Raw genomic sequence first — 26135 nt, forward strand, 5'->3', positions numbered from 1 at the left:
ACTGAACAGACAACCCACAGAATGAGAGAACATTTTTGCAATCTATCCATCTGACAAAGGTCTAATATCCAGTCTATAAGGAACTTAAACAAATTTACAAGGAAAAAAAAACATTAAAAAGTGGGCAAAGGACAAGAACAGACACTTCTGAAAAGAAGACACTCATGCAGCCAACAAACATATGAAAAAAAGCTCAGCATCACTGATCATTAGAGAAATGCAAATCAAACCCACAATGAGATACTATCTCATGCCAGTCAGAATGGCAATTATTAAAAAGTTAGGAACAACAGATACTGACCTGGTTGCGGAGAGAAAGGAACACTTTTACACTGTTGGTGGGGGTGTAAATTAGTTCAGCCATTGTGGAAGACAATGTGGCGATTCCTCAAGGATCTAGAAGCAGAAATACCATTTGACCCAGCAATCCCATTACTGGGTATATACCTAAAGGATTATAAATCATTCTATTATAAAGATACATGCACGAGTCTGTTCATTGCAGCACTATTCACAACAGCAAAGACACGGAATTAACCCAAATACCCATCAGTGATAGACTGGATAAAGAAAATGTGGTACATGTACACCAATACTACGCAGCCATAGAAAGGGTTGAGAACATGTCCTTTGCAGGGACATGAATGGAGCTGGAAGCCATTATCCTCAGCTGAACAGAAAACCAAACACCACATGTTCTCACTTATAAGTAGGAGTAGAATGGACACATGAGGGGAACAACACACACTGGGGTCTATTGGGGGGTAGGGAGAGGGACAACATCAGGAAGAATAGCTGATGCATGCGGGGCTTAATACCTAGGTGATGGGTTGATAGGTGCAGCAAACCACCATAGCACACGCTTACCATGTAACAAACCTGCACATCCTGCACATGGACCCTGGAACTTAAAAATTGAAGAAAAAAAAAAAGAGCCTACTTGTATGGCTTATCCTATAAGAAATGTCTTTTGACGGCGGCCGTAAGTATAAGGATGCTCAATAGATAATTACTTAATGATCTTCTTTTCTCTGTTACCTTATTCATTTCTAAACCATTCTTGGCTAGTTTTAGAAAATTGTATTAGTAGAGAGTTAAGGAGCTTAGAGGTATGAATATAAGTTCTCAAACAGCCATTCTTTCTTGCAAGGAAACTATTAAGTTTAGTCAGAAAGGAAAGTTTATCTGGGGAAGGACCAAGGAGAGAGTAAGAGTTGCTGGCCAGGTTTCAGAGTTTTGCTTTCTGTTGCCATGGGGAAGGTTGGCCAATGTGGAAAGGAAGCATTTGCCACTCTTCCTCTTAAATGACCACTCATCACTTTAAAACCCTGTAATGCATTAGCCACCTTACCCGAGTGAGGGCTACAGCCCAGAATGGATTTTATGGAATAACCTTCCCCTCCCGGCAGCAAACAAAGATCTGAGTCACCCGAGTCTCCTTCTCCAAATAAAGGGCCTCGCCGCGCCTTCAGATTGGCTGCCGTAAGAGGAAAGTTTCCTGTGTGTCTGGCAAAGGGAAACCCCACGCCACCTCTCACATACATGAGCTTCTCCTGCTTCCAAAGGAAACAGCAGCTCTACCCAGTGTTTTCCAGGTGAAAGTACTGCTCAGAACGAAGCGTCTTATTACTGGCTGTTCCTGAGCAGCTATTCATAGGAGAAAATAGATTGATTTCCACGGGGGAATAGTTAAGGTAATGAGGTAAATAATTACCTCCTCACAGGGGCCTTTCCAGCCAGAACTTGCAACCACAAACCCCCCCACTCCCACCCTGCCGCCGGTGTGCTGTTCTGCCTGCCATTGGGCAGTTTGTGTGGCAACTGCACGGGAAGGGCCAGTGCTTGCAGGGAGCTGTGCGGCGCTCACCCCTGTGGGATAGGAACCATCCATAATGTATATGTTGCTGCAGGAGACAGAATTCAGTGCCCTGGGGCTTATTAGCCTTTGCTGGAATTTTGGGCCAGTGAGCCATTTGTTGTTCTACAATGGAAGGCTTTGGCTGTCTGCCATTTGAATTTTTTTCAATCCTTTTTGTGGTATCAGTCTGTCTATATAGAATTCTTACTTTCCATTCCTCAGGCACATAGAACCAATTAAAGACTAGAACAAACGGGCAGGTACTTAAATTATGAACATAAAAGTCTTCCTAAAACCTTCCAGTATGTTTATGGTTGAAAAGGTGACTACCCCCCCCCTTTTTTTTTTTAGCAGTGAGCCATGTCGTTTAAAAAAAAAAAAAACTCATCTTCCCCCTCTTCATTTCCCTTATTTAAAAAAAAAATAACCGGTAGGCCTCAAACTAATATACCCCTGTTCTTCTGGAAACCACTAAAAAAGTTGTTTATTGTAATAATGATGACTCAGAGAAACCTGGGCAGCAGTGCCAGTTCAGGTCATCACGGGCTTCTGTCTCTCTCTGAGTCCTGCAGTTGACTTGCCTTCACTTCTAATCTATGTGTTGTCATTCATAATAAATATGTGCATGTTTATATGATAGAGAAAGAACAAAGGAAAATTCATTATACTACACACTGTATAGTTACTGTCTCTTATACACATCTAGATGTGTATCTAATCTATGTGTTGTCATTCATAATAAATATGTGCATGTTTAAATATTTTACTTAATTTCTATTTGCCACAAGTCTTGACATGTTTTCCTTTGTGGATTTTTCTGTCTCAGCAGTGCAGAAACTGAGTTTCCTCTCTCCCCTGGCGTTTAGGTCAATGGCTGTCTGCTTGACCCTGTGCCTCCTGTCCTGGTGCGGAAGGGATGCCAGTCACTGCCCAGCAACATGATGGAGACCTCCATTGACGAAGGGCTGGAGACAGAAGGAGAGGCTGAGGAAGACCCCGCTCATGCCTTTGAGGCATTTCAGTCCACACGCAGCGGGCAGAGACGGCACACTCTGTCAGAAGTGACCAATCAACTGGTCGTGATGCCTGGAGCAGGTACGGTAGAGGAGCGACACTAGCTTAAGTCTTCATGGCATCATCTCATACTCCAATCGCCAACAAGTGGTCATGATGCCAGCCAACTCCTAAAATTGAATCGATAGCTTATTCCTTTATGGAGCAGATTCAGCAGGCATCGCAGATGCAGCCTGGCAGCAGCTATCAAAGGTGAATTGAAATGTCTCAGAGTTGGCTCCCGTAGTCCCCAGGATTCATCTGGGTGCCACATGATTCATCAGGGACTCTGGCTCTTTTGGAGTGGCTGTGGTCTCACAGTCTTTTGGAGCGGCTGTGATCTTACAGTCTTTTGGAGTGGCTGTGGTCTCACAGTCTTTTGGAGCGGCTGTGGTCTCACAGTCTTTTGGAGTGGCTGTGATCTTACAGTCTTTTGGAGTGGCTGTGGTCTTACAGTCTTTTGGAGCGGCTGTGGTCTTACAGTCTTTTGGAGTGGCTGTGGTCTCACAGTCTTTTGGAGCGGCTGTGGTCTCACAGTCTTTTGGAGCGGCTGTGGTCTCACAGTCTTTTGGAGCGGCTGTGATCTTAGTCTTTTGGAGTGGCTGTGGTCTCACAGTCTTTTGGAGCGGCTGTGATCTTAGTCTTTTGGAGCGGCTGTGGTCTCACAGTCTTTTGGAGCGGCTGTGATCTTAGTCTTTTGGAGCGGCTGTGGTCTCACAGTCTTTTGGAGCGGCTGTGGTCTTACAGTCTTTTGGAGCGGCTGTGGTCTTACAGTCTTTTGGAGCGGCTGTGGTCTTACAGTCTTTTGGAGTGGCTGTGGTCTTACAGTCTTTTGGAGCGGCTGTGGTCTTACAGTCTTTTGGAGTGGCTGTGGTCTTACAGATGCCATTTCTGGAGTGTTTTCCCCACTAAACTTGAAGATGACTAAATTGGCCAGTAAAAAGTAAACCTCTGAAAAGATGTTTTGATTGGAGATTAAGGACATGGTAGCTGTCAAGTCTCAAGCTGGTTATGCTTTGTACCCTATGTTCCAAGAAGATGCTATTGCTGTTGGTTTTATCTGTTCTGTTTTCTCTTAAAGGGAAAATTTTCTCCATGAATGACAGCCCCTCCCTTGACAGTGTGGACTCGGAGTATGATATGGGGTCTGTTCAGAGGGACCTGAACTTTCTGGAGGACAACCCTTCCCTTAAGGACATCATGTTAGCCAATCAGCCCTCACCCCGCATGACATCTCCCTTCATAAGCCTGAGACCTACCAACCCAGCCATGCAGGCTCTGAGCTCCCAGAAACGAGAGGTCCACAACAGGTCTCCAGTGAGCTTCAGAGAGGGCCGCAGAGCATCGGATACCTCCCTCACCCAGGGTGAGCGCTTCCTCCTCTGCCTTTTGAAACTCGCGTCATAGGAGGGCGGTTTCTTGCCATGTTAGTGTGATCACCTGTGGTCACCGAAAGGCCTCGTATTTTAGTTAAACTGTGTGGTCTTGGTGCTTTCTTTCAGGAATTGTAGCATTTAGACAACATCTTCAGAATCTGGCTAGAACCAAAGGAATTCTAGAGTTGAACAAAGTGCAGTTGCTGTATGAACAAATAGGACCAGAGGCGGACCCTAACCTGGCGCCGGCGGCTCCTCAGCTCCAGGACCTTACTAGCAGCTGCCCTCAGGTGGGTACCTTGGGCCCTTCCCTCAGTGACTGTGTGAGTTGGTCCTGAAGATGGTCGTTTTCACTTAGAGGATTTCCTTCAGTCCTGGAGCAAACAGGTTCTTTGGGAAAACCCACAGCTTCTTTGCCTTGTTGCTGCCACCTGCCACTGATGGGTTCAACCCATCCACACTGCTTCCAAGTGATCAATACCAGATGGAGGCCTGGAGACTCTTAAGCTGTTTTTGGCTCACAGGGCAGAGAATAGATGAGTGACCTCTTAACAGTCACCCTTGAACTCCCCTTCCTCCGCCACACATGCACAAATGAAGAATAATGAACTGCACCCAAATGAGAAGCTTCTCACCACTACTTTTGATGTGGTATCACTTTAGTAAATATTACAAGTAGATTATTTATACTAAAAATACAATAAATACTGCTACTTATCCGATTTTTTTTTTGAGCCTATTTTCAGTGCACCCAAGAGGATTATAGTTCAAGGCCCACGTGAAGGCCATGGCCTCCTGGCGACACCCAGAGCCTTTGCTCTAGTACTGACTAGGTAGTTGTTAACTAGAGATAACACATGCATAAATGTTCTAAAGAGTAAGGAGCCCTCAGCCTACTGGGTCCGTAAAAGCTTTGCGTATTAGTAAGTCTCAATGGAGTTGGAATTCCTTCTGGACATTTGCAAAGGTGCTTCAGCTAAGAACTGAGTTGTTTTTCCCCATGGGGAATTGGTGAAAATTGTTTCCACCCCCTTGCTCCTCAGGAGGAAGTTTCTCCACCGCAGGAAAGCGTCTCCACTCTCCCTGCCAGCGTGCATCCCCAGCTGTCCCCACGGCAGAGCCTGGAGACCCAGTACCTGCAGCACAGGCTCCAGGTGGGTCCTTCTTGCGAGTCCACCTCACTCTGCTCATCCGGACTGTGTCCTTCTGCAAAGCAGAAACGTGTTTTGCCTGGCATTTATTTAGGGTAGCCGCTTGATTCCTTATAGGCAAGTAGCTTTGGCTCTGTCCTTGCAGTTTCTACAAAGGTGTTCAGTTTCAGCCTTATGCTCTGTGTTGGTGGTGGGAAAAGCTTTGTCCTCAGGCCTCACAAAAGGATATGTCACTGAGGGGCAGGAACAGGAGACCTGGCTTCTTTCTTTCTAACTGTACTCCTCTTAATGAGTAATAAATAAAATGAAAATCTTAAGTCTGCAGAATGTCTACATGGACTTTCCATGTTGGTGCATAAAAATCTTAAAAAGTGATGAAGCACCGATCCCGGAAAGGACGACTCATTCATTCAGCGGTGGAGATCTAACTCCACCTTTCTCATTACTTCTTAACGTCCATGAGCTCACAGTCCTAGTGGACTTTGGGAAATGGAGTGGAAAACGGAAGTAGGTGAGGTCAGAGATGGGCCAGGCCTGCTGGCCCGATGCTCTTTCAGGGTCTCTGGGAGCAAATGTCAGTCCCTTCAACCCATGTGGATTCTGTAGGATACAGTTGGATTCATCCTGAAGGCAGAAGCACATCTGATGACTGCATCCTAGCACATTGTCATGCTCGTGTTGTTTTTCTGCTCTTCCAGAAGCCCAGCCTTCTGTCAAAGGCACAGAACACCTGTCAGCTTTATTGCAAAGAACCACCACGGAGCCTTGAGCAGCAGCTGCAGGAACACAGGTGAGGAGGGGGCTTTGGCCAAAGAAGTTGCTTCCTTTCTGGAAGCCTTGAGAACACTGAATGTGTTATCCTTTCCCTCTCACATTTGCCATTACTAGGAAAATAGGTTTTCTGCATGTGCCACAGGCCCTCTGAGCATGATTACTAAGAGGATATCTCAGTATCCATGGAGGATGGTCCTGTCAGGCACTGGCAGCCCTACAGCGTACTTTGTTTTCCTTTTCTTCTAGCGTTTCCTCTTTTGGGTATGACTAGCTCCAAGCTTTCACAGTCGGTTGCCCAAAGCATGGAGGTGGGGTAGGCGGCACAGGAGCCTTCCGTCCTCCCTTACTAGCATGTGTGCCCACTGGCCTCACTAGTAGAAACAGCTTGGCCAAGGTAGAGCTACCTTAATCAATCCATCAACTGCAGACACCTGCAGAGGCCAAGGTGTGACTCTCTCCTCTTCCAGCCTCTTCATAAGGGAAATATCCTCTCATTGTATAAAGAGGAAAACTCGGAGTTAGAGAAAATGCATTCCTGCTCACATTAGCACTGAAGGATCATCAGAACTGGGGGGCAAAAAACGAGATTAGGTTGAAGGGAACCCAACACAATCGGTCCCCAGTCCCACTTGTTTTTGCTGACATGAGAAAGAGAGACTCAAGTAGAGGACTGAAGCTACTGACTGGTATTGCATTTACATTAAAATTGCCATCACTTGAGAAGATTTAAAATTCTTTCCTTTGATACTACCAATTTAGGCTCCAGCAGAAGCGACTCTTTCTCCAGAAGCAATCTCAACTGCAGGCATATTTTAATCAGATGCAGATAGCAGAGAGCTCCTACCCACAGCCAAGTCAGCAGCTGCCCCTTCCCCGCCAGGAGACTGCACCGCCTTCTCAGCAGGCCCCACCGTTCAGCCTGACCCAGCCCCTGAGCCCGGTCCTGGAGCCTTCCTCTGAGCAGATGCAATACAGCCCTTTCCTCAGCCAGTACCAGGAGATGCAGCTTCAGCCCCTGCCCTCCACTTCCGGCCCCCGAGCTGCTCCTCCTCTGCCCACGCAGCTACAGCAGCAGCAGCCGCCACCGCCACCACCACCTCCACCACCACGACAGCCAGGAGCTGCCGCAGCCCCCTTACAGTTCTCCTACCAGACTTGTGAGCTGCCGCGCGCTGCTTCCCCTGCGTCAGACTATCCCGCTCCCTGTCAGCATCCTGTGGATGGAGCCCAGCAGAGTGACCTGACGGGGCCAGACTGTCCCAGAAACCCAGGACTGCAAGAGGCCCCCTCCAGCTACGACCCACTAGCCCTCTCCGAGCTGCCTGGACTCTTTGATTGTGAAATGCTAGACGCTGTGGATCCACAACACAACGGGTATGTCCTGGTGAATTAGTCTCAGCACAGGAATTGGGTGGGTCAGGTGAAGGAAGAGTGTATGTTCCTATTGTTATTCCAGCCTTTTAAATTTAAAGCTTATTTTCTTGCCCTCTCCCTGACGGGAGAAATCGAGTCACCCAACTGGAATCAGAGGGCCTGGCTGGGGTGGATGTTGCTTCCTCCTGGTCCTGCCCCACCACAGAGTTGCCTGTGGCAAGCGCTGGAACATAGTTGTAGCTGAGGCTTCTGCCCTTGGGTCGAGTGGAGCAAGCTCTCGAGGGTGGCACTGACAAATGTGTTCCTAAGAAGACATTCAGACCCAGGTCTTATGCAGGATTACATCCTTTTATTATCAAGGGCAACCTTGGTGAAAGCAGAAAAGGTGTGTGCTATTGCATATATATGGGGAAAAAAAGGCAATATATTTTTCACTGAAGCCGAGCCACCACATATGGCTACAAGGCAAATCAAGACGACATCAGGAAATCAGATGCACAGGAAATAAAGGAAAGCTGTGCTTTGTCATTGAATCCTAAGTTCTTAGCTGCTGATGCAAGTTGTCCCCCAAGGCCATCACAAAGCAGTGGGGCGTGAGCTCTGTTTCAGGGGCCACTAAATAACAGCTGGTACTGACCCCAGAGACCACCTTCATCTCCATTCGGGAGCAGGTGACATACCCCTTCAGAAGGTGCCCTGGGTTGCCGAGTGTCAGAATATACTCAGGACTCCAAAGGTGTCACACGTGGAACTGACAGGAGACCCGCCACCGTGGAGACAGGGGGCAAGAAACTCAAGAACGCATCAAGAGCACCAGCCCTGGGCCAGGGAAGACAGGCTTTTCCTGCAGTCTCTCGTGGACACTGCTGGCTTGGGGGCAGTCGCTCTCCAGGGTACCTGTTGTCTCTTTTCCGATGTAATAACTACTTTGACCTTACACTATATGTTGCTAGTAGTTTATTGAGCTTTGTATATTTGGACAGTTTCATATAGGGCTTAGAGATTTTAAGGACACGAAAAAGGAACTTTTACGTCCCATGTGAAGTGGTAGTGCTGTGCCTTTCCCCCAGATCATGCTTTAATTCTTTCTTTTCTGTAGAAACCAACAGTTTCCATTTATGTCAATGCTAAATCCAAAGTCACTTCAGAGTTTGTTTTCCACCATGTGGGAATCAGCATTCTTAATTTCCTTAAAGTTTTGACTTGTAATGAAATGTTCAAGTATTACAGCAATATTCAAAGAACCACAGATGTGTTAACCATTTAAGCAGATCATCTGCCAAACACATTATATTACTAATAAAACTTAACCAACACTTACAATCCAGTCATCAAAGTAAGTAAAAATTAGATGTTACAGCTAGCTAACTGTATCCCTAGAAATGATGAATAATTTGTCATTTGGACAGTTAACATCCAGGTGTTACAAATTCAGTGTTAATTCTAAAGATGACCATTTCTGCCCTTTAGAATGGCTTGTCCCATCAGCAGATGAATGTGTAAGCACAAAGCATCTTCCTTAAAGCACAAAGAGAGGGACTAACTGATGCTGCATCTAGAAAACACCTTTAAGTTGCCTTTCCTCTTTGTAGTTAGTGTCCAGGCAGGTGAAGTGTGGAAAGTCTAGGGTGTTCCATTCTGGCCGTGTGAGCCCAGCTCCTACCAACTTCAGTAACTTGAGCAGTCTCTGTTGCTGGCCAGAGACTGCCTGGTCGCCAGCTCACCATGGTGCCAGGACACTTCGCTGAGGCACTGTGCTCGGGGTTGGACTCGGTGTCAGTGGGAAAGGGCAGTGTGGGGACTGTCATTTTTGTGATTTAATAACACAGTGAAAATCCAGGAAGAATGAATTAAGCTCCCTCTGGGAGTTGTTTATTCCCTCGTGCTTAAGATTGATGATTTCGTGAAATAAAGAACATCACTTCATTTAAGAGATCATTTCATTAAGATCTCTAATCTGTTTTGAGTCTTTGCAAAATAGCCAGTTATAAAATGGGGCTTGATTTGTTTAGACTGAAGGAAGACGTTTTCCCAAAATATACTACAGAAGTGCTACAATATTTGTGATATTAAAATGCCTTCCAGATTGAAAATGGGGGCCGCTCATTTCAGAACTGCAGGAATGGTGTAGTTACAGGTCGACATAAACTCCTGCCCCCCAAAAATGCCATGAGCTGCTTAGCCAGGAGACCTGGGAGCTATGGCAGGATGGTCAGGCCAGCCGATGAGGGACCGCAGAGAGGCTACTGGAAGGTTAAGGACCCAGAGAGAAATCGAGCTGTGCCCCGCGACAGCCAGGCCTATCAGGAGCCGTCAGATACGGCAGCGGCGTGGACACCGGCCTGACGCAGAGCGTGACCCCTCCTGCTGGGACCTGTGTTGTAAGCTCCTATTTGCTTATCTTGTTTATTTCAAGCAGAAATCAATAAATTCCATAACCCTCTGTATTGACTGCAATGTAAGCTGCTGAAGAGACTGGTTCTGTTGGTCAGTCAGGTGTTTGCTCAGCCCCGTCTGGTCACCTGTGCTGCTCTGTCCCTAACTAGTGACCCATGGAAGCTTCCAGGCAGTTTTCTCTTCATCAACACTAATGTAACACTAAGAAGGCTTAGTATCGCTCTTTTTCTCCGGGGCTACTCTGAAGTACTGACTTGCTTTCCAGTCTGTTTCACATTAGCAGTGTGTACACTACTGTATCATCATCATCAGCTTCATCACCCTGTAAACCAGGCTCCTCTGAAGAGACTTTGGTGAGATAAACATGAGGTAAAAATTTCATTCAGCAAAAAGTGCAATATGTGTGGTACTTTATTTTTTATGTTCTTTTTTTTTTAATCCGGGGTATTAGTCTCTGCTTTGGGAGAAATGCACCAGCTCTGCAATTTCCAGCTGGGCAAGTGTGTCTCTAGTATCTCCATGCAGCGGATACACTGGTCCCTGTAAGGCAAGCAGCATGTTAGCCCGACAGGAAGAGGGGCCCACTTTCACACTCCCAGTGACACCGACCATCCCAGCTGCCCCCTCGCCACCTCTGCCTGCACTGCCCTCTGCCACCCTGGGAACAGAAGGAGGCCAACCCCCTGGAGAATCCCTGGGTGGGAGAGCGTCAGGGCCCAGCAGGGGAGTGGGGATGGGGCTCAGGGACTGTTCGTGCCCATCTGAGCAAACCCCTTCTCTCCTCCATCCACTTTTGCCTCCTAGGAAAGAAAAAGTCAGTGGCCCTTTTCCTCCTCAGATATCAAGAACTCTCCATGTTTAAACCATGTGCTGGAGTCAGGCTGGGACGGACAGGAGCCCAGGACTGAAGCCAGCCCTTGTCTCTTGTGCCCCTTCCCACCTCTGGCGCTGGAGTAATGGGGGGTTCTGTGTTTTGATGGGGAGCAAGGGGGGACCCCCTGTAGGAGTATCGGCCTCTCCCCTGCCCCCTACCCTTTCCCATGGACCGAAGGCTCCAGCAGAAGGGACTCATCGTGAAACTGACCGACTCCCCCACCTCCGCCCACACACCGAGTGTCATCATCAGTCCTAAAGGCAGGGAAACGCTCGCAGAATTCTGCCCACGGGTTAGACGGCGGGGGGGATATTCCCAGCTCCAGTGATCAGGTGATCAGCCAGAAACTAAGGCAAGGTGACAAGCAGCAACCTGGAGTCACAGTTGGTCAGGGTCCCAGGCGTGTAGGCACCAAACAGCCTCCGGAGACATGCAGGCGGGTGAGGATGCAAGGACAGGGTGAGTGAGCGGCACTCCCCTTTGGGGTCCGCCAGCCTCTAATCAAGCCCCAGGTTCATAAATATGTTTGTATTACATTTTAAAACCTGTATCAACAGTCACACTTAAGCTCCCTATTGGTTTAAAGAAAATTCACACTCCAGATAGCTTTTTCCCATTTGACCTCCTGTAGAGACAATATGCAGTGTGTCATTTCACAGAGTCGGTCCCTGTGAACCATGGCTGACCCCCGTGCTGGGGATGACCTGCTACACTTGAACTCCTAACCTGGCTTGCCTCTGCTGCCTCCTGGGAAGCCACCGAGCCACTCGGTCTCTTTGTGCCTAAACATCAAAGGTGAAAATTGGAGAACAGGGAGGCTCGTAAGTTGGAGTCATTGTACAGGCAGGGATCTTTGATCATTTTGTTGCTTCTGGAATTTTTTTTTTTTTTTTTTTTTTTTGAGACAGAGTCTTGCTCTGTTGCCCAGGCTAGAGCGCAGTGGTGTGATTTCAGCTCACCGCAACCTCCACCTCGTGGGTTCAAGCAATTCTCCTGCCTCAGCCTCCCAAGTAGCTGGGACTACAGGTGTGTGCCACCGCATCCAGCTAGTTTGTGTGTTTTTAGTAGAGATGGGGTTTCACCATGTCCAGGCTGGTCTGGAACTCCTGACCTCAGGTGATCCACCCACCTTGACCTCCCGAAGTGAGGGGATTACAAGCGTGAGTCACCGCACCCGACCTGGAATTTTTTTATGGAACTTATCTTCAGAGCGATGTACGAAAGACAAGAGCAGTATCGGCCGGGCGCAGTAGTAGATGAAGTAGATTAGTAGTAGTAGGTGAAACTCTGTCTCTACTAAAATACAAAAAAATTTGCCGGGTGCGGTGGCGGGCGCCTGTAGTCCCAGCTACTCGGGAGGCTGCGGCAAGAGAATGGCATGAACCTGGGAGGTGGAGCTTGCAGTGAGCCGAGATCACGCCACTGCACTCCAGCCTGGGCGACAGAGTGAGACTCCACCTCAAAAAAAAAGACTAGAGCAGTATCATCTGCCTTTGTTTCTAAACTGGACAAAAAGATTTTCTTAAAGTTTCTGTCTCCCTTCTGACAGGTTCCACAGCATGGTCTGAAGCACCAGTAATGTCAGAGTCCTTGCCTGGCCCTTGGTGGTGAGTGAACGAAGGCAGTGGAGCCTCTCACCTCCCAGTAGCCTCTCACATTCTTATTTTACCCTTTTTGTCCTAATTAAGGTAGCCTGGCTGATTCTAAAAGACTAGCAGCCATCCTAGGTGCACCCCCACCTTACGTCCACATCTTCTCCAGGCAAGTTTCAACCTATCAGCAGACTCGGGCACACACTGGGGCACAGATAGAGCACCAGGCAGCACTGCCCACAGAGCCACCCAGGGAGAGCTTTGATGGGTTCTGCCCAGATACTGCGCTCGCCCGCCCACAAGGGAGCAATAGCTTCTATTTGTACATTAGTTTTACCAAGCACTTTCACAAGTACTCTCTTCTCATCCTCACAACAATTCTATGAAATTAGCTGGGGAGATACTGTCCTTATTTTTCACAGCTGAAGAAAGCAAAGCTCTCGGAAGTTTGTGACTTCTCTGAGATCACAGCTGGTGATAGGAGGAGCTGGGACAAGCGCTTGGGCTGACTGGCTTCTGGTTTTGATTCTCGGGCTGCTTGCTCTGGAAGAAGCCCTCTCTTTCCCCTCTCTTTCTTCAGTAGCATCTGACTCTTTTCTTAAGCAAACAGCTGTATAAACAAAGCCCCCATTTTGGTCAAGCACAGGGTGACTGTGACATTGTTCCCACAACCTTATTCTCCACTCGACAGCCGCCTGGCTTTGGGGCAGAGGCTGCTTTCAGGTGACAGTGCAGCTGTCCAGGTGGCCGTGCACTGAACCAGGCTGAGGGAGACAAAGACCTCGCAGACCCACCTGCCTTTCAGCATCCAGTTAACTGCAGGAGTTTAGGCTCACCTCAAAGACGCCTAGTTTTTCCAAGTTACAATACAGCAGTTTCCTACAGGACACCCCCCTACTCAGTTGCCAAGGGGCCGCACTGCATGGCATCAGGCCACCACTGCAGGCCAGCAGATTCCACCCCAGGAACCGTCATGAACTCAGCCTTTGTCTCGAGGGGCGTGACATTTCCTTACAGTCAAGCCCCATCAAATAGAAGTGCTTATTACTTTTAGCATTAAAAAAGTAATAACAGACTTTGACTTAATACTCTGTCTTTTCAGAGGCAAAGTGGGTGGGTAGAGGGGAGCTTTAAAAATAGAAGTACAAAACAACATCCTGGAAACATATGACCCCAGACGGAATAATGTCGCATTCCCCAGTGCAGATAACGGGCTGCTGCTGGCTCTGTGGTGTCTGTCTGCTGAAGATTTGCTGAGTCAAGGAAATTCAAGTGGTGAGGCCTTTCCACCATGGGTGGTAAGAGAAACCTGCCTTCACCAAAATCTCTGAAGGGGAAAGAAGCGGAGAGAAAGGTTTGCTTCACTTCGGGGACTGCAGTTTGAGAAATAAAAGGGATACAGAGATATTTGCACTTTGTAGAAAGGGCAAGAGTATTTGCTTATATCTGAAGGGAGGCGGGTGGTTTCGCTGGATGTTTGGTCTGAAAGAGTTACTTTTGATAAAGTTAATCCAACTGTAGTTATTTTTTTCGGTGTGCTTTTTTTTTAATTACTAAGAAAAAATTGGTGAGTTCAATAGCTTTGGTATTATGAGTGCAAATCATAATAGCTCCAATTTGAAAAAAAAATCAAAAGTATAACTTGTCACTCAATGTTAGAAAATTGCCTAAAATGCAGTATAATAAATAATCTTTGTACCAAATGGTAATTTAAATGGGGTAATTTTCTGCAAGGAAAATGTACCGTTTTTATGTTTCCAACCCTCCTGAATTAAAATAAAAACAACTTGTTTTCTAAGAGCCCGGGCGGTGTGAGTGTCAGGTCAATGCGATAGGGCTTTTGCCTCATCGGGCCTTGGGTGGAATTTTTAGAGTAGGGAAGGTGGCTGTGTTCTCTGAGTTCTGGTGCTCATTTCAGGCTGCAGAAAAGGACAGTGGATAATATGTTCTCATTGACGTCAGCAGGGTAAATAATACCTTGCTCTGAATCGCCTGAGTACACGTTAGCCGCTGCAGATCGCTGACGGAAGCACTGCTAACCGCAGCCTGCACAAGGACAGGGCCCCGCTGGGCACTGCTTAATTACTGCTCCTCGATTCGCAGAGTCCCAGGGCAAAGCCCATTGGCCCAGGTAGTCTGGGCAAGCACCTCGTGCCACGGTAGGAGAAGGGGAGGCAGATGCAGGGGGCTCTCCGAGGACAGGCAGCTGCAGGGCAGGGACTGGAAATGGGAGGGGAGGTGCTGCGAGCTGCCAGGCAAAAGACACTGCTATTTAGTCACGATGTCACATCTTCTCTGGGGTCTGCCAAAGGCCTCGACACTGCACGCGCGCTCACACAGTGCACTCCCTCACAGGGGCGGGCACCCTTTTGAGGCCCAGCTCCGCGCCCTCAGGGTGCTGGAGACACCATGTGCCAAGCTGCTCTCCTGCGTCCTGGACCTGTTTCAGTGCCAGGCCCTGAGTGAAAGGCCACTGTTATGTCCAGCTTGCTGGCAGCAGGATCTCGACTGAAATTTAGTTTCACTCAAACCATTCCAATTGAGCCCATGCTATAGAACCAAGACAGTTCCCTCCCTGTGGGGTGAGCCGCTGGCCTCTGGGTAGCATTGGGAAGGTGCAGTCGGCAGGGCCCACACTGGCAGAGGCTGGAAGGAGCGGCGCCCCCTCCACCGACGTCCACTGCTGTCCGACTGCTGACAATAGCTCAGTTCCGCCTTACACTGGCGGTTACCCCTTGGCTACCCAAAATTTCAGTATTGCTGAGTTTCATTTCTTTTTTAAGGAAAGCACTAAATTTCAGTAACAATGTTTTCCCTTTCCCACCAAATTTCTCCGTCATTCTTATTCTGTGTTGCCAGAAACAACTCCAGTGCCCCAGGACGCAGGCAAAATAACAGACCAGTGGCCAGCCAGGCCCCAGCCCCGCACTCCCCAGGACACCCTTCAGTTCTGCGGCCTTTGTGAGTCGAAGGCTCCAGCAGGGTGGGGAAGGAGAGCGGCAGGGAGGCCCGCACCCCAAACCCAGGGTCTCTGCCCGGTGGATGGAACTGGCCAGCAGTGCTTGCATTTCCCAAGTCCTTCATCATGACGCAGGAGAGGTGGGAACAGGACCCAAGGTTGTGCTCCTGGCAAGCAGCTGCTTTCTCCCCCACTAGATCTTAAATTGAGGGCTCACCGATCCCCTTGACATGCAAGCTATGGACTCTTCCCAAAGAGCATGTACACAGACCCAGAACTTCAGACAGAATTTCAGGACAGGAGTTGGTTCCTGGGCCCCCTGAAGCCCCCTCCCAACCAGGGACCAAAGTTAGGAACCCCTTGCCCGGCCTCTGCTCTCTCAGAGTTAAAGTTCTTGGCCAGGCGCTGTGGCTCAGGCCTGTAATTCCAACACTTTGGGAGGCAGAGGCAGGTGGATCACCTGAAGTCAAGAGTTCAAGACCAGCCTGGCCAACATGGTGAAACCCCGTCTCCACTAAAAATACAAAAATTAGCCGGGCGTGGTGGTGGGCGCCTGTAATCCCAGCTACTCTGTAGACTGAGGCAGGAGAATCGCTTGAACCTGGGAGGCGGAATTTGCAGTGAGCCGAGTTTGCACCATTGCACTCCAGCCTGAGCAAGAGGGCAAGACTTCGTCTCAAAAAACAAACAAAGTTCACAGGGACCCTCCCTGCTGAGGGGTTCTAATCCCTCCCTGGGTGGATCCAGGTGACAGGGAGCCTCCTGCTCGCTAGCAGCCCATGGGCACCATGGGAGGAACTTCTGGGCGTTGTGCACTAAATCCTGGGCGCTACGTGGCTACAAAGGAAATGTCACCTGCACAGAACACGGCTGCTTTGCCCGGGGGGCTGAGGGCTCTGCGAGGCCTCATTTCAGCCCCGCCAGTGGTTTCAAAAGCTGAGCAGCCCTTGAGCGATGGATTATCACCAGGAATCATCCTGGACAACGTCCCTTAGGAGGCAGATGTGGGTCCTGACTGAAGCGAAGGGAAGGGGCTGGGCCCTCCCTCAGACACAGGTGCCACTGGCACACCTGCCCCCCCCTAGGTATGAAGCTGTGCCCACAAATCACTCAGGCCAAACCAAGGGCAGGCAGGGCAGAGAGCTTGCCAGGTGCCTCTGCCACTGTTCTTTCCAGCAAGCCTTCCTGCTGCTGCCTCCCTTTGTCCGTTTCTGGGGGGATTTCCTAGGGTGGACTGACTCAGAGCTGCTCTGAAATTGGCAGAGAGAGATTCCAAGCCCAGGGAAAGCATGAGCCGGGCTGAGCCCCGAAGCCAGCAGCCAGCACAGTGTCTGGGAGGGAGGAGACAGGAGGGAGCAGCAGCACGGGAAGCGGACTTTCCCGGGAGCCGAGCCCCCAGAAGCTGGATGAGCAGAAAGTTCAGAAAATGTGGGCCCAGAGGAAAATGAGGCATTAAGGATTGCGCTTCTGAAAGGGAGAACTGAGTCACTCTCTCCTCAAGTCGGCTGGCACTGCTCTGGCTCCAGCTCCTCACCCCCCAAAAGTGAGATGCCCAAAGTGGGGCTGACTGACAACTTGGACCCTGAGGAGTCTGTTCACTGTCACCCCAGGGCCACCCACATAGTTGGGGGTGGGACACAATGGAATGGAGGAAAAGCCCACCAAGGCCTTTCCTCCAAGTGAGCCACACACAGCGCCCAGAGTGCACAGCCTTGCCTGTCTCTTCCGTCTGGGATCCGCCAGAACTGCCTTCCAGTCACTACAGAGCCCGAATGCTTAGCAGCTCCCCTGTGCCAGCAAAATGAGGGCCAAAGGGCAGGCAGGCAGTGGGAGGGAACCAGGGATGAGAGGGCCAGGCAAGGAGGGCTGGGCACGGAGCAAGCCTGGGAGAGCAGGGCCCAGCTCCCACCCAGCCCGGGAGCCGTCACCTGGCCACCCTCCAGGCAGGGACAGTCCGGGAGGCAGCAAAGAACCTCTGACAGAGGCCTCAGCCCCTGGCGCCCTCTCAGCCCTGCCACTAACCCAGGCAAATCATTGTAAAGGCTGGTGTCTCCAGTGGTAACTTCGAGCACAGGCTGGCTGGCTTCACCCCTGGGTTTACTGCGAGGGGCAAAGGCAGCCTGGCATGGCACTGCCCGGCAGACCCCACTCCCCTGGAGGGCTGTCACAGAGTTCCACTCTGCTTGTCTTTAACTCTTGCCTGCCCCAACACTAGGTACAGAAAATGGCTGTTTCTTGCCTGTGAGCTCTGTCTTCACCGACTTAAGTATGGTTGCGCTGTTCTGAGCATCTGCTCCAGGCTAAGAACTGGGAACTCTGCCCCAGAATTTCTGAATTTTGGGAAATGAGTTCTAGGCGGCATCAGCTATGGGTACCACAAACATAAGAACATCCCTGAGAATCTCTGTCACAGGTAGGACTTTTTTATCTCCAACTTTCAGGTCAACCTCCAGTGTGGAGACTTGGAAGGCCTGGGGTCTTTTTGTGCAGATGGCTCAGTCCCCAGGCCCCACAGTGGAGAGGGCACTGACAGGAGGTCAGCCTAAGGACCTGCTCCCGTGGGCCCTGTCACCGGCCTGTGTCTGACTTCCCCATGGACTTCAAGGTCCAACTCCCTTAGCTGGAGGCCACTGGGGATGGGATCCAGCATCCCTGGGCTTTGGGCTTTGTCATCAGTCCTCAGTTTGACTGGACTCACACCTCCTGTAGTCTTTCTGGGTTCAGGAGAACCAATCTGCTGGCCAAGAGGTTGGCCCTTAAGGAGCTCCTCCTCTTCGGGCACCCCCAGCGGAGCTCCTCAGAGCTGCCCTTGAGACCCCCAGGGCAGCGCGAAGGCCCTGCCAGCCTAACTCTCTGGGAGGGACAGGGACACGCAGCCTCCCCCGATGCTAGAGGCTGGCTCTAGGACAAGCAAGGTTCCTGAGCTGCAGAATGGCTCCAGCCTCAGGCCCAGAACAGCCTGCTTCACCAGCAGGAGCTAATTCGATCCAGAGAAGAGACACAGGTCAAAAGGCCCAAGTCAGAGACCCTCAGGGCCCAAGGGACTCTCTGAGTTTGGGGAAAATAAGGCAGGCAGGAAAAACCAGAAACAAGAGTAGAAGGGGCATGGAAGGCCGAAGATGGTGTTAGCTGAGACGCGGCACAGGCGCTGGCCTCAGGTCAGTGTGTGTACAGGACAGACTGACTGCAGAGAAAAGGAAGAGGAGGGTGGACGCAGTCAGGCAATGTCTGTAGCCATTATTTATGGATGCTTCACTTGATTTTAGTCTCCAAACCTGGACTCGGCATGGAGACTGAATGTCCCTCACAGCTGCTCCTTCCTGCAATAACAAGACTGACATCACTGTTGTCAGGGAAATGGTGTTTTGATTAAAATCATGTGACAGCTACTTCGTGATTCAATAAACAAATCCCCTGTTAACCCTCGCCTGACAAGGCCTGCCAGCAGCTTCATCGGGGAGCCCCCTGCGTCCTGTCCGGGAGCAAGCCGCCGCGCGGACCCCGGGCAGCACGGTGTGGGAGGTGACCCACGCTGCTCCCTGGCAGATCCTGCCTGGGGGACACACGTGACATCCAACACACAGGCACCTCCACAGACTTCAAGGGCGCCAAGGAGGCACCCTTCACCAAGGGAGACTGGCTCTCGCCCCTTCCATTCTCTCTTCAAGTGATGGGCCCAGCCCCTGGAATGTCCAATGGCTCCCTGAGAGCCCTGAGGGTGGCTGAGAACGGATGGTTCCCGGGGCTCTCAACAGCAAGGCGCTCACTCTCACCCCGTTCGGACAGACTGGCAAGTCCACTACACACCCTAGACAGTGAGGGGTTAAGAACAATTTCTGGTTGCAATTGGATGACTTCCTGGATCACTCACTTGGCTGCTGGCCCCTGACACACAGGGTTCTGCCTGGCAACAGCCAATTCCCTCTCCATCTCCCCCTCGGGTCATTTTCCTTAAGTGAAACAAATGCATGGAAGGCTCCCTGAGTCATGGGGCGGGGGATTTTTCTGAGTTAAATGAACTGAAGCCTCAGAGGCCTAGCACCAATGGGCCTCCTTTCCTGGAAAGAAAGATTCTCAAATAGACATGACAGGGGTTGGGGGAGATTCATGAGGGACTGAAAAATGATGACAGCACTTAACCACCTAGGGTGGGTGAGGATGACATGAGATTTAAAGTGCCTGACAAGGGGCTACAGTGACCAAGGCTCAAGTAACGACAGTTAATTCTCAGTAACTCCTCAGCTAGCAGAGGCACAGCTCGGGCCGTCAGAGCTGAGCAGGTCAGCCATGGGAGGGCCACCTCAATGACCCACGCTCAGATCGGGTCTTACCACGCATTTATGGCATGAGCAGTTGGCTCTGAATTTGTAGGAAGATGTAACCCCTTTCTTCCCAAAGAAGTCTGTGGTTTAGGCCTAAAAAATGTGTAACTGTCACCCCCCCACTCCTTCAGCCAAGTTCTCCTTCCTGCGGCCCAGTTCTGTGAACAGAACATGGACTCCAAGGACTGGCCACTCGGGAATCCATCCAGACAGTCGTCGCCCAGCCCTTCCTCCCACTGTGTGGCCACTGCAGGAACGACCGGTGCTGCCCACGGACAAGTGTGCAGCCGCTCAGGAAGGCAAGAACGTTCTAAGATGAGCGAAGGCGATTCTGGACCTCAACAACAGGAAAAAACGTTTTCATGGTTTCGGTTCACATAAAATGAAAAGCCATGTGACTTAAAAGGCAGCCTTTTTGATGTTACTTCATAGAATTTTCACCAAGCGAACCCACTAGAGTGGGTGTGAGAATGTCAGATTTTTCCCCATGAACTAAACGCAGTCTGGCATCAGCACGAGGCAGCCAAGCCCTGCTGCTCTCCTTTTCTGAATGTATCTGTAAGTCACAAATCGCCCTCCTAATGAATGGCCCTGGGGCAGTGGCTGGCAACGACTGCTGAAATGCGGCTTTTCACACCATTTCCACACAGAGTGGCGTCCAGTGGGGCTTGTAGAACATGAGCTGTTACAGAGAAACTTGCAACTATTTTTATCTTGAATGGAAATAACTGAGGAATTGTGGCAAGTCACTTCTGTATTACGTGAGGAAAATGGGAACAGCCCCTTTTTACAAGCAATTCTTCACCAAATCCCACCAGTGTCCTCTATATGGGCTTCGCTGTCGGACGGGGAGGTGATGGGAGATAGGCCTCAAGCTACAATAGTGACAGCTCTGACCGGCAACCCGTCCCTCAGAAAGCACTCCCAGAACGAAGTAAGCTGGCAACAGGCTTTAAAAATCTACTCCCGGCCCTTAATATTGGACTCTTCCCCTGGGGACAAAGTGAGAGGAGCTGCTTCTCAGCCTACCCTGCGGCAGCTCCCCGCAGACCAGGCCACCCTGGCTGCCCGCAGCCCTGAGGGCAGGACTTGGCCCCAGGCTTCCAGGGCACTTACCTTCCCCGTGTCCTCTCCAGGCACTCTGGGTCTTGGGAAATGGTTCTTGTCAGCCCGAGGGACACTGGGTTCTCCACTGTCCTTCACAGGAAAATCTAGCTTCCTCAGCCTTTGTGCCACCACTAGAGACACAGACAGTGGCGCTGTAACTATCCCTGACCAGGGCACATCCCTCCCAAGCCCACCTGCGCTTCCCAGCCAGGATGCCCTCAGTTGTGCCAGCAGAGCTGGGAAGTCCAGCAGCAGCCGACAGTCTCTGCCCATGGGGCACTGGGCAGAGAAGGCTGGAGCAGTCCAGGGTCGTGCTGAGGTGCCTTTCCCTCGGGGCCCTGGAAAGCGCTGCCCCATCGGGCCTTTTGGTGTCCACCTGGCTGTTCCCTACATCTTGGTCACTGATGGCCTCCAGAGCCCCAACCACAGGGAAGACCTGGCTCCTTTCAGAACTCCTATCAGTTTAAGAGAACAACTCTGGAGACAGAAATGACTTGGCTTTTCGACGCAATGAGGAATTAAACTCTATTCGTCCTCCAGAAGATTTCCATCCCAACTGAACGTTATGTAATTTCCTGGAAACAGCAGGCTCGTGGAGGCAAACAGGGGACAGTGAGACTATTCTAGGTACAGAGGACTGGAGGGAGACGTGCGAGGGAAGAGGAAAGAGGGGAGTAAGGAACTGGATGGAAACAGGAATACCGGAGAATCAAAGGGAAACAATTACATCACATCAGACTGCAATCACCTCAGCTGGTAAACCAGGAGAACACTGGGCAACAGGGCCTCTCCCTCTAGTTTCATATCCAAGCAGTGGAGAAAAAGGAAGCTTTACGATAAGAGTGTCACCATTTTTAAGTCAGAAGAATTTAAGTAAAAGGCAAGAGGACAGGACAAGCACCTGACCTGTCTGGCCACCCTGCCCTGCCGTCGCCACAGGGACAGAGCCAATGTGACGTCTAAGGGCAAGCCCCAGCCTTTCAGTTTAGTGACAACACAACGGTTAACAAAGGAACAAAAGTGCACCAGGTTAACCGCCGGGCCAGGAAGGACAGGCTTGCTTCCCTAGAGGTCTACGCAAACAACCTGAACGCTTGGGCAAGCCAGCTCAAAGGTCAGGCTGCCGACTATTGAGTCAGGACAAGCAGTCGGGCAAAGACCCCTGGGGCTCTGCATCACAGTGGCCGAGCTGTGGTATTTCTGTGAGCTGAGGGCAGCCCGTTATTTCAACAAGACCTCATTAGAAACCACATATTCACCTGTTTTCCTTCTTATGCAACAAGATGCATCCTCAGGTTCACATCTTCTTGGCAGCACAGAGAAAGAAACAAGACCTGGTCTCTTAAACCTGTGAGGAGTAAACCCCACACAAATTGTAGAGAAACACCAAGGTGAACTCCATTGCTGCTGAGACATTTGTACGGCACAGGTAATATGTTTGTGTGTGTATGTGTGTGTGTCTGCTTCATTTTTCTAATCAAACAACTGATGTACGCTGCCAAGGATGAAAACCAATACATGTTTGAAGCAACCAGACAAATCCACACAGAACTGTAGTCTAAGCCAGGGGACCAGAGAAGGGCCACATAAAGCTTGTTTCCTGAAAGCAGGAAAATCTTTGTGTCAATGGGAGAATAAGACACAGTCTGGTTCTTTTGGTGATTTGTTCCATGTACACAACACATCAGAGGATATTTTAGAAATTCATCCACTGAACACATTTTTATTGAGCACCTATTATGTGCACCAGATACTGTTCCAGGCACTGGCAATACAGAAGATAAAACAGACAAAAATACCAGCCTTACAGAGCTCCTAAAGCCTATATTCCAGTGAAATCAAGATAGCACAAATTGTCCCTTAAGTTTAAGGTAGTTAAAAAAAAAAATAGGAGAACTAATTCATGGAGAACATGGCCAAGTTATGAGCCAAAGCACAATTCCTCCAAAGAGTGCCAAAGCAAATTATCTTTTGCTTCATTCAGAAGAAAACAATGAAACCCCTGAGGGGTCACCACAAAAGACAGAGGCCCCGCTGAACCCCCTGACCCATGCTTGAGAAAGCAGGGCCCACTCTCCCTCTCAGTTTTAGGGTGGAGAAGTCAATGCTTAGGGCTCCTCAGGGGGAGACACAAGGGCATTTTGAAAGTCTGTCCCCAGAACAATGGTATTTCCAGCTAGAGTAAAGCAAGGGTCCAATGCAAATCTGCGTCATGAAGACAAATGTCTCTCAAGTCTGAAATTCAAGGAAGAAGAACTTGCAGGTAATAAAAAATAAAGGCCCATGAAACTAAAATTAAAATGTTTATAGAATAATAGCATAAGACAATAAAATGAGAATACAGAAAAAGATTTTTGCTTAGGAAAATACTTAATTCTTGGCCCAAAGTCATAAAACAGAAACTTATTGTAAGGTAATTTGGCAGTTTAAAATGCAGACAGATAACCTCTGATTCACAATTTCTGTTCTGTTTTTCACATGTAGGACAAATTTGAAAGTATTCCGTAAAACTTGGCTTTATGTAACAAATGCACAAAGTCTTAGAGGAGTCTTTGGGCCTTCACTAAACAGAACAGGACTTGCTAGATTTAAAAGAGGTTGTGAACAAAATCAACAATTCAAAAACCAAAAGGGTAACAAGCAAACCGCATAGCAAGATGCACTGAGAGAAAAATAAACTATGGGAAAACCCCCTTAACTAAAAGTCATGAGACAAGGTGAGTGTGATTATGTGAAAAATTGTTTTTTTGTTTTGTTTTGTTTTGTTTTTGACACGGAGTCTCGCTCTATGGCCCAGGCTAGAGTGCAGGGGTGCGATCTTCCCTCACTGCAACCTCTGCCTCCCAGGTTCAAGCAATTCTCCTGCCTCAGCCTCCTGAGTAGCTGGGACTACAGGTGTGTGCCACCACGCCCAGCTAACTTTTTTGTATTTTTAGTTAGAGACGGGGTTTCACCATGTTGGTCAGGCTGATCTCAAACTCGTGACCTCAAATGATCCCAAATGGGTGCTTTTTAAAAAGGGCTTTAAAACTGTTTAGTAGTTCAAATAGGCTTCCTTACTATTAATTTGCTTCTTACTAAACTCTTCAGCTTAACTCATTATCTTAAATTTCAGAATTAATGAGGTTTTACTGTAAAAGTAGAAAAGCAAACACTTCAAATAAGACTCCAGCATCACCTATACTAAAAACTTAGGAGTAAAACTGCAGTTTGAAAAGCTACTGCACAATGCAGCAAGGACCAGGTGTTAATACTGCTGGAAGCAGAGCCAGGTAAAGAGCAGGAAATCTGAGAACCCTGTGGTTCTCAGACTCATTCAAAATACACAACTGCAATCTTACAATGAAACAGACATATTGCTTATTACGAGGCACTACAGATAAAGCTTTTCAGAAAAGAGAGAGAAATATTTTTAAATGTAGGCACAGTGGTGAACTGTTCAAATTCAGTTAGGTGTCAACATCACACATTAGCAGCAAGATGCAGCCACACTTCAGGTTTCTGAATGACATGACTACAGACAAAATTGAGCAAATAAAAACCAAAATAACCACTACATTAACCCTGAGCTTCCACATTCCCCTTTCATGTGAGACTGATGCAGACCATCATAATTCAGGAAAATGTGGCTTTCACTACGGTCAAATCTCAACATGCCTCCCAAAGAGTTTATAAAATAAGTTATTCTAAACATGTACATTTAACTTTGGAATGATGGAGAGACACAGAGATATATGTAAACGTCAAGAGAATCACTCCACTCCACGCCTGGGTCCACACCCTTTCAGGCTTTGTCTGGAACACTATGTGGCTGGGGCCTGATTCCACAGTGAGGATGCAGGAGCCCCGGTGGTGATGGATAAAGCATTAGGAGAAAATCAAGTATCAAGTGTCAGGAATTGGTCAATAAGAATGGCTTAAATAATGACTTAACAAAGAAGACAAGTAAAAAACAATCCCATTTCATCTTTAGAAAGAATCAAGTCACTAAAATTTGATTTCTTCTAAGTTGTTGCCATTTGCTTGGATGACATCTTGAAGGTTTTCCATTCTTTCTCCACCCAGTTAAGAACACATTGACTAGAAATCTGTGATAAGAATTTAGCAAAGGTCTTTTCCCTCCTGCTCCTCATTATGCCAATGCAAGAACTGGAAAATTCCAAACAAAATCAGGTTAGTGGTACAGAAAGTTCATGAACGATCTATGTGAATATAAAGCACAATAACAATGATCCAAACGTATCAAACTAACAACTTCTCACTGTGGTTACTGTCTTTACTCGGCCAGGCTAATCAGAAGTGAAACTTTAAAAATTGGTTAAATTCCAAACGAAAAACTGTTCTTACCAGTGAAAATCATATTTCCTACCCAGTCCTACATGTAACTAAGAAAAATAGCCTGCTCACTTAAGAGAAAACAGTGGGCCAAGAGGGTTCTAATCAGAGAGACACCAGCATTCCAGGAACTTACCACCCTCCCTGTTTCCCGTAATACTTATCATCCCACCCACTTAACACCTCTCACATAATAGAGATAAATCCCCATTAACCAAGGCATACGCTGCAAGGCAAAAGAAGGAAATACATACCACTTATAGCTTCCTGTGCAAAGTATTTGACATCCATGTCTTCATCTTGACCTAACTTCTGTAGTACTGGCTTAACTTCTCCCTGTAAAGCACTGACATTCAAAAGTATTATCTGTGAAAGACAGTCTAATGGGCGATAGAAATCCTTTCTGGTGTATATGGTTTATGGATTGGTAAAATTTAAAGTAAAAAAAATTTTTAAACATTTATAAACTTGACAAATACACAAAATAATGTCTAAAGAATTCTCAGCAAAATCAGTTTCAGACAATGATGTGACATATACAGAGCTTAAATATAAAAGTCATAGTGGACATCCTCAAAAACAGTTACTAAATTATTTTCTTTAAGCAAATCCAGATCTTAGGCAAAGTGAAAATCCCTGAAGTTAATTTTAGCTAATTACTCCCCATTATAAGGTAAAATTTAAAATACGCTTTTAAAACAAGACTAAACACTAAAATCTTACTTGGTATCTAGAATTGGTCCAATTTTTTGTAGAGATTTGGCCACATTGAAGCGAACATTTGCTACTTGGTCTCCTGCCATTTTTAATACGATGGGCAGCATTTGCTTAGTGGTTATTTCCTGACCACAGGCCTCAGACAGCGCCTAGAAAAATAAATAAGATGGCACATTTTTTTTTTTTTTTTTGAGATGGAGTCTTGCTCTGTCGCCCAGGCTGGAGTGCAGTGGCCGGATCTCAGCT

The 26135-nt window shown here is 48.5% G+C and overlaps 2 protein-coding genes across 7 annotated transcripts in view; one reads left to right on the forward strand and one right to left on the reverse strand.

Moving 5' to 3' along the window:
- Nucleotides 1–10381, forward strand: part of SIK2 (salt-inducible kinase 2) — a 125471-nt gene extending 115090 nt beyond the window's left edge. The window contains exons 10-16 of one of the 2 annotated variants that reach the window (XM_011976975.1): nt 2725–2953; nt 3993–4277; nt 4414–4577; nt 5331–5441; nt 6137–6228; nt 6972–7586; nt 8258–10378. In XM_011976975.1, the coding sequence (XP_011832365.1) occupies nt 2725–2953; nt 3993–4277; nt 4414–4577; nt 5331–5441; nt 6137–6228; nt 6972–7586; nt 8258–8261 (1500 nt within the window). In that variant the 3' untranslated portion in view covers nt 8262–10378. Of the gene's footprint in view, nt 1–2724; nt 2954–3992; nt 4278–4413; nt 4578–5330; nt 5442–6136; nt 6229–6971 lie in introns of both variants that reach the window. The other variant, XM_011976974.1, reaches the window with a different exon arrangement.
- The window catches only part of PPP2R1B (protein phosphatase 2, regulatory subunit A, beta), a 48646-nt gene continuing 32882 nt past the window's right edge, over nt 10372–26135 (reverse strand). For 3 of the 5 annotated variants that reach the window (XM_011976973.1, XM_011976972.1, XM_011976971.1), the window contains 3 exons: nt 25896–26038; nt 25427–25518; nt 22277–24986 (listed from right to left, as the gene is read on the reverse strand). In XM_011976973.1, the coding sequence (XP_011832363.1) occupies nt 24970–24986; nt 25427–25518; nt 25896–26038 (252 nt within the window). In that variant the 3' untranslated portion in view covers nt 22277–24969. Of the gene's footprint in view, nt 10524–20846; nt 20969–22276; nt 24987–25426; nt 25519–25895; nt 26039–26135 lie in introns of those variants that run through there. The other 2 variants (XM_011976970.1, XM_011976969.1) reach the window with 1 other exon arrangement.

This window comes from Mandrillus leucophaeus, unplaced genomic scaffold (assembly GCF_000951045.1).
Source record: "Mandrillus leucophaeus isolate KB7577 unplaced genomic scaffold, Mleu.le_1.0 Scaffold172, whole genome shotgun sequence".
In the NCBI taxonomy this organism is placed as follows: domain Eukaryota; kingdom Metazoa; phylum Chordata; class Mammalia; order Primates; family Cercopithecidae; genus Mandrillus; species Mandrillus leucophaeus.